At 37.9% G+C, this 8,603-nt stretch overlaps 1 protein-coding gene across 1 annotated transcript; it reads right to left on the bottom strand.

Annotated features, from left to right (window-relative positions):
* Positions 1-1,882: 1,882 nt before the first annotated feature.
* On the bottom strand, positions 1,883-8,602 carry LOC100777969 (protein RNA-directed DNA methylation 3; the record flags this gene model as incomplete). The annotated part of the gene is given in 15 exon segments (XM_026127420.2): positions 1,883-2,603; positions 2,790-2,918; positions 3,526-5,603; positions 5,702-5,738; positions 5,929-5,965; positions 6,594-6,819; positions 6,993-7,057; positions 7,167-7,221; positions 7,308-7,457; positions 7,550-7,652; positions 7,744-7,807; positions 7,809-7,882; positions 7,979-8,134; positions 8,236-8,287; positions 8,520-8,602. Coding segments are annotated over 13 exon segments (2,946 nt in total), but the record flags the coding sequence as incomplete, so codon positions are not given.
* Position 8,603: the final 1 nt, after the last annotated feature.

The raw sequence follows: 8,603 nt of genomic DNA, 5'->3' as shown, positions 1-8,603 counted from the left end.
CGAGAGTGACGCCTCTGTCGGCTAAAACACGGGTCATTTCTCTTTTAAGTAGACTTTTGTTCACCTAATAATCGACCAAAATGCCTAATTAGTTTCCAACTTTGTTTTACCAAACAGCAAAGCTAGAAGAGAGTAATGCCAAACTCTAACCAAAATCCAATTTTTGTGATCTTGTATCTTCAATCCACTGTAGGCCCCTTGTTCGATTAGACTCGGTCTACGCTGAATCTATCGTATAAATTACGATTTTAATATTTACAAACGAATGCATGTTTTGTAATTAAAAAAATATACTATGATTTTATCAGAATACTAACAATGATGAATGCAAGAATTAGCAAATTTTACTCTTATATATGGAGTGGATCAAGATTAAAATACCAGACAAGACAATCATTTAGAGAAAATTTCAAATAAAACTAGACTTAACCTTGGGTATTTGGGGGTGAATCAAGATAAATTGGCTGCTTTGATCTCTTTATTTCTATATAGGCTTTGAAGATTTGCATGATCATATGGTTCCTGATATTCGAGTTTTAAATGAAGAAAGGATTTCAAAAGATTAACATTTGAAAATTAAAATAATGTTATGATCAACTTAGCAAGATATTAATAAGATGAGTAAAGAGAAAAAATCAAATAAAAAGGCCAAGAAACAGTTTTGCAATGTAGAATCGAAGAGATCAATTTCGTTGAAGTGCCAAAAAGAAAATCTTGTTGATCATAAACAGTGAACAATTTGTTCATATTTTCTGTGTCGCACTTTATTGGTTGGGTTGATCAGGGTTATATTTCAATATTTTTCCTTTGTTTGAGTCTTAGTTTAGACCCAAACACCAAAATCCAAAGAGTCCTTGATTAAGGTAAGCTAGGGAGTGAGCCTTAGTATTGATGAGGTTGTGCAAAGCCTGTAGAGGCTACAAAAAAAAGAAATACTACAGTGTACCTTGTAGAGGTTTTAGAATAGTGTATATAGGCTTGGAGAGTCTGATTTGAGAATACTCTAGGTGTAATCAGGTTGATTACAATGAAAAATCTCTGTAAGTGAGAAAACTAGACTTAACCTTGGGTATTTGGGGTTGAATCAAGATAAATTGGCTATTTAGATCTCTTTATTTCTATGTCATCTGTTTTTGAATTGACAATTACTGTTTTATAACTTGTTGATAAAGTTTCAGAACGTAAGTCTTTCTCCACATAAAGTTTTGCTGGTCAAACTGTGTGACACTAACGACAGGCCAACAATTATAGCATATGAAAATACAGTGACAACAGTAATTAGTAGGAGTAGAAGGACATGCAATGGAAAAAATGAGAGGTTATGGGTCCAATCCGAGAAAGGAAAAGAAACAAGGTGAACATGTAATTTCTATAAGTTTATTGAACTAATGGTTAAAAATTTCAATCAGTAAATAATTCTGAGTTGATGTAGATTTGAATCATTTGACTAAATTCATGGTCCTTTTCTCACTCAACTCCTTGATGGCATACGAATGTGAAAAACTTTTGATTGACACTCTGATTCTGCAATATTGCATTTTGGTACAGAACATCTTTAGGTGGACATAATTTTGGATGAATTAACTTAAAATAAAGCTACTTTGCCTCCATTTCTTATTGTGTGGCTCATCAATAATCAATACAGTCTCTGACTCTGCAGATTTATAGTACTCAATTTTTCGATTTTGTCAGAAGGAAATAAGTTGCGTTTGATAGTTTCAGAAACACGTTTGTAACCTGTAAGGCCAACATTTCTCAGGATTTTAATTCCTCTAGTCCTTGCTTGTGCATGTATCTTTGCATGAATTGGAATATAATGACTACTTAACATTTCTCAGGATCTGTATTGACTACATTTATCAAACAATTGATACGTTTAATCAGGGTGCACTATGCACCAAAGGCAGAACGAAATTTGAATTCAAGCATTTCAAAGATTCAACATAACATTGAGAGGCAGCTTAATCTAAAAGCCTCCGTTAGTATGGAAAAGGAAGAGCTTAATTCTAGCTCATCTCTCCTTCCACGACACTAATGGGATTTATAGAAAACATAAAAGAAGGTTACAAAGTTTCAATTAAGATGAAACAATCTCAAAGTTATGATTCCATCTTCCAGGTCACAGCAAAACTTTTACCTACAGGGATATTCAAACCCTTCAACCCTACCATCAATATTTTCTCTCCATCTCCCTACCAATACAAGTATTTATGTTCAGTTGTGCTAACTTGCGCATTTGAGATACTCATTGGTGGTTCTCCATCTATCTCAATTTTAGGTAGTGCTCCATTTCGGTTCAATCCCAACACATTTATCGTGTCAATAACCCAACCTTTATCTAAAGCAAACTTGCCCTCTTGGACTTCTAACCAAACTTTCACTGCTCCATCTAAAAAATTATTTCGTTATATTTTCACCTCAGTATTATCAGAGATATGCCTAGTCCAACAATAATGACTCAAAGTTGGGGAACCATTTACAATTGCATATGTAAGGAAGCTTCAATAAAAGGCTACAATGATTTCAATGGGAGCATCTTTAATTTTATAACATACCTCATCAAAATCTACAAAAATATGTGAAAATTCGGCCATAAACCAAACCTGCCAAGAGAAAAAGAAGTCAAATAAACAATGCCCTGACTCCTAAAAGACTCTGAAACAACAGTAAAATTCACTGCAACCATGAAATTTTACGTGAAAATAAACATTGGAAAGCAATCAGAACTCGATGAACTTAAATGTAAAACATCATAAGCACAAAGGATATCAAAATGAGGCACCAATTACCATTGCTGAAAGGCATTGCAAGCTTGATGCACTCAAGCAGCGCTTTTCACATGCTTCACCATGTTCCCGTGATAGCATGCACACTTTCGGCACCAACTTTTCAATGTTATGAGTATAAGTAGCATCCACCTGTTTTTTTTTTCATGATGTCAATAGAATGAATATGCATGGCAAATTGACATCAGCTAATTTATAGGTTCAAAGAAAGTAGGAGGAGGAAAACCAATCAATAAATCATTTTTGAAAGGCTGAATATCACCCAAGGAAGGACCTATAGTTATTATTAAAAACAGATCAGACCTAACTCACTTGCAAAAGCTAGCTCAATTGACATCTTAATACACCCCCTAACCCAAGATTGGACATCTAGAGCACCCAACATTAAGACTGAATAGATTTAGATACCATGTTAGACATGGGGGTTGAGCTTAACTCACTCCCAAATATTAGCTAAAGGGAACAGGACTGACTAAGTCTTATTAGGAGTATTCCAACCATATTACTAACCAACGTGTGACATCTTAACAATTATCAAACAACTCTCTTTTGAAAATTACTAGAATACTAGTATATACACTCAATTTTGGTTGTATACAGAGACATTGTCTGCAGGTTTTTTCTGTTCCCAAGTACAAAAATCCAAGAGAACATTGATCTAACTCAATTACAATCATGCATAAGCCACAAATGCAAGCAGCCAATAGGTATCTTAGGGTTTTTGGATTGTATAATTCACCTGACAGTAGATGAACTTTGATAAGCACTGGCAACCAAGTGTCTGAATGGTCTCATCCTTAGAAGTAGTGTTTGAACTAGATCCCTTGTTCCACCCACCACCCTGGATATTGGTCCCTTCAGTTGTAGATTTTTTCCAGCTAGCCTCTGCAGTCTGCGATGACCCATTGTTGTTCCAATTATTGTTACCTCCACCACTTGCTGAACTCCAGCTCTGCTTATTTCCAGCTTGGTTTCAGCTTGGATGCTCCTTATCTGCATTTCCCTGGTTCCAAGCCTGAGATCCATTATCATTAGCTCCACTTGCTGAACTCCAGCTCTGATTTCTTCCACTTCCTTGGTTCCAGCTAGGATGCTCCTTATCTGCATTTCCCTGGCTCCAGCTCTGCCTATCCTTGTCACCAGTATCCTGGTTCCAAGCCTGAGATCCATTACTATTCTTCCATCCACCATTATCTGCCCCCTTCTTCCAGTCAGAGGGCCCATCCTCACCAGAATCCCTTCTGTTGTTCCAACCACCAGATTGATCGTTCCTTCCCCTGCCTCGGCCTCCACGTCCTCCTTCTGATCCCCACCTACCACCAAAACCTTCCCCGTCTGATCTACCTCTACCACCAAAGCCTCCTTGTTCCCCTCGGCCACCAAAGCCTCCAAGCTCCCCTCGTCCACTGAAACCGCCACGCTCTCCTTTACCCCGAAAACCTCTACCTCTAAAACCCCCTCTGTCAGAGCCACCTCTACCCCGGTAACCACCTCTCCAGTTCCCACCACCTACTCCATCAGAATTTTCATTTGAACCTTCATTGCCATCATCGCTTGAGGCATTTGCGGTGTTCCAGCTGCTATTGCTTCTCCAAGTGGTGTTTTGATTAGCATCACCAGATCCAGAAATGCAATTATTTTTGTTGCCCCAGTTAGAATCTTTATTTCCAGGATCCCCAGAACTCCAATTAGATTTCTTATTTTCATTCCCAGCACTCCAAGAGGATTTGTTAGAGTTCCAATTGCTATTAGGATCAGAAGGCTGGTTACCACTGTTCCCAGAGTTCCCATTGCTTTTCTTGCCCTGATTGGCATCTTGATTTCCAGGATCACTATGCCCAGAACTCCAGCTGGAATTCTTGTTTTCATTTCCAGTACCCCATGAAGATTTGTTATTGACATTGGTTCCCCAGTTGGAATTTTCATATCCAGAATTCCAATTGCTACTTTTTGGATCGGAAGCCAGGTTTCCACTGTTTCCAGAGTTCCAATTGCTTTTCTTGTCCAAGTTGGAATCTTGATTTCCAGGCTCATTACGCCCAGAACTCCAGTGAGAATTTTGGGTCTCATTCCCACTCCTAGATCCAGAGTTCCAATTGCTTTTCTGACCCCAACCATTACTACCCTGATTTCCACTGGAATCACCACATGCATCGCATGAACCAAATTTCTTGTCGCCCCAATTAGAACCTTCTTGGGTGTGCTCACTCAGCCCCCCTTTCCAACCAGAAGCTTGACTGAAATCTACAGCCGAACCACCTGAAGCTTTTCCTGCATTCCACCCACCTTGATCATTACCTTTTTCCACTTTATCATTTGATGAAGAGACTGGAGCATTCCAATTGTTTTTTGTTTCCCAACCAGATGACTCACTCCCATCCTTATTTGGTTTGTTTTTCCACCCAGCATCCTGATTAGCATCAATATCTGAAGTACCAGCAGGGTTCCCAGCTTGTTTGACTCCACTTGATCCAGACTTCCAGCCACTCCAAGTAGAATTCAAGTTTCCTTCATCTGATCCACTTTTAAACCCATTGCCACCACCCCATCCAGCTGATGAAGTTTCATTTGACTTTTGGATACTGTTCCAACCAGAAGACTCCCCTTCAGAAGCCTTGGTTGTATTCCAATTGCTATTCTGATTGCCATCACCCACACTTCCAGTTTTATGCTCTGCCTGACCCCAGCTCCCTCCACCACTTCCCCAGCCACCAGACTGATCTGCATTAGAAGCAATTCCAGTCTTATCCACTGCAGCACCCCATGAGGAGGTCTTATTAGAATTACTTTTAGTTTCCCAAGCAGAATCTTCTGCACCTACACATTACAACAGCAATGAGGAACATGATGAACGAGTAGTTAACTAGAAGCAAAGACATGCTAATTATATATGCAGTTATGCACTACAACTTTACCCTTGGAACTGAATGGATTTGAGGTAGATTCTGTATTCTGCAAAAACAAAAATATGTCTACATATTAAATTAAAATGCAGTAAAATCAAAAATATAAAAAGCAACTGGGTGTAAACGGATAAATATTATATTAAGGATGGTTAGACCATGCACAGGAACAAAAGAGGGTAATAGGACAGATGGCATGGAGAAAGACACACACATAAAGGGTGTTATGCAATACATACCAATAAGCTTGGAGCAGAATGATTAGACCCTGCATCCCTGCAAAATGTTATCACAAGACAAAAAAGTCAAAAATTAGTAACTATCTTTTGAGTTGAGGTTAAAAACTAATCACTAATGAGAAAGAAAAGACTGGGTATTTGTAATTTTAAATCATCTGGTCAATGTTTTAAAAACAATAATAATATAGATGATGTAAATACAATAACACTTTAATTCCTTGATATATCAATTAGATACGGTTTTTAAAAATGGCAATGTTCCATATCAGAGGAACATTTAAAAACTGAAATGGCGTATAAAGAAGGTCACAACACCCACATCTACATAACTTGGTTATGCTTTCTAGGTTTTAGTACGTAATAGCCATACTTGCATATGTCAATTCAACATTATTCATAATTATTTGGCATAAATATGTTTTTGTTGCATTGTCATCTGTGGCATACTATTGTCTGCATCAATGCTCCATAGCCATGACTTATCCCTTCCCAATTATCACGAATTTCAAGATTACTGGACAATATCTGGACATTACTAGAATCTTCCTTTTGATGAATAAACCCATCATGCAAAATTAGCCAGGATATATGTTAGTTGAATATAATATTGACTATAAAGCAGATGAAAATCAAGTAGATTTAACTAATATCACTATGAAATATACCTTTTAGATGACGGCCCTCCAGCATTCCATCCACCACCCCCAGTGGATGACGCCCCTCCAGCATTCCATCCACCACCCCCAGTTGATGATGCCCCTCCAACATTCCATCCACCACCCCCAGTGGCTGATGCCCCTCCAGCATTCCATCCACTACCCCCAGTGGATGATGCCCCTCCAGCATTCCATCCACCAGCCCCAGTGGACGTTCCCACTCCATTTAGCCAACCTTTACAATTGGCAGGATTCATGTGTAAATAAAAAAAACAAGACCAAACAGTACGGGAAAGGTAACTAGCACACAAGTTAATTGATATTGTGATCCATTTAAAGGGGAATTTTTTTCTTGTTAAAGGATAACAGGATAAGATGACAAAAAACTAGAGAATAAGGGATTCCCACCTCCAGAGCTGCCTTCAGTACCCAGCATATCAAATGGCTTAGATGAACTTGAATCTGGATCACCACTGATATAAAAAACATTGGGAAACTCAGGACAATATTCACAGGTGTGATCAAAGTAAAATCAATAAGAAGTATTGCGGCATGCAAAGTTATTGTCAATGACAGAAATACCTTGATGAAATGGCAGTACTCTTCCCCTGAACCTCAGAAAGATGCTCACATTTAACTGTGAAAACATTTTTGAAGAAATTGTTCTAAATAAAGATCTAATATATCAAGAAACAATACTCGAGTTGACCATCATAAACAAACCTGTAAGAACCTTCTGCTGAGAATCTAGTTTCACAGTAACATCAGCACGACGCAAGGCAATGACTCGGCAAATGTATCCCTTCAAAGGACCTATCCTAATTCTCAACGTCTGACCAATAGTAAACATGTTGTTGTTGTCCCCACGGTTAACTGCATGCACAATTATCAAATTGAGAAAAAAATAAGAAACATGCATATCCACAGCTAATACACTTGTCAAGGACGCATGTATCTTTACAGACATTCACGGTTATTTTCTCTTGCTTGCCATGGTTTTTTTGGTGACAAGGGAGATCTTGGTGATGATGGTTGGTCTTCAAAGACTAAAGGACCCGGTTCACTATCCTGAGTATGGAGCATAATTAAAAACATTAAAAACTCTAATGAAGTCATCAGACAGTTTGTAACAGAGCACGATACAAGAAAGATTACAAACCTTTCCACTGCAATCACCAACAGCAAGCTTGACCTTCTCACACATATTAGTTTTACAAGTTAAGTCCATTTTCTTCCTCATTTCCATCATATAAAAAGACAATCCCTCTATAAATGTGCTTAACAATGCCTTGTTTACCCTGCAAAATGACATATTATGGAAGTATCATGTGAGGCATGAAAATTCCAAATATACCACAACTAGAAATCTTGCAGTTCAGAAATATGAATCAGACCTTAGTTGGACCCTCAAGCACCCTGACAGTATCATTAACCAATATAGTCTTACTGTGCAGATCTAGGGCAGTAAGTTTCAAATCAAATAGCCCACTCTTAATTTCATGTCGATCAACAGTTACAGCATCAGGTCCATCTGAACCCTCTTTTAGAATCTATAATAGAAAGGGAAATTAGTAAAGAACTTACCAAAAATAACAGGTACTCAAAATCAAAAGTTTGGAACAAATGAAATTGCATAGAATCAATGCTATACCTTGTAGATATCATCTTTATCCATGCCTACTATTACACCAAAGTCCTTCTTACTGCAATGGCAAAGATTCATTGGAAAGGAAGATATGCGTAAGAACTTGCAGATATGTGCAACTGTAAGAACTTGCAGGTATGTACATGTGAAAAAATAAAAACAATTAAAAAAATTATCAATTAAAAAAACGAATTAAGAAATCAATTATTGGATTATTTCTTAACTGTAAAAAATAAAAAAAGGGGATGAATTCAGTTTTGGGAAGTGAACAGCAACGTGGCTAAAAAAACCTTGCTGCCTCTCTCTTCGAAAGCGCTTCTTCTCTCTCGTTACTGAACCTAGAAGTCAAACGCCAAGTGCTCTTCCAACCTAAA

Source organism: Glycine max, chromosome 20, assembly GCF_000004515.6.
Source record: "Glycine max cultivar Williams 82 chromosome 20, Glycine_max_v4.0, whole genome shotgun sequence".
Lineage (NCBI taxonomy): Eukaryota > Viridiplantae > Streptophyta > Magnoliopsida > Fabales > Fabaceae > Glycine > Glycine max.
This window is presented reverse-complemented; position numbering and strand designations above follow the sequence as displayed.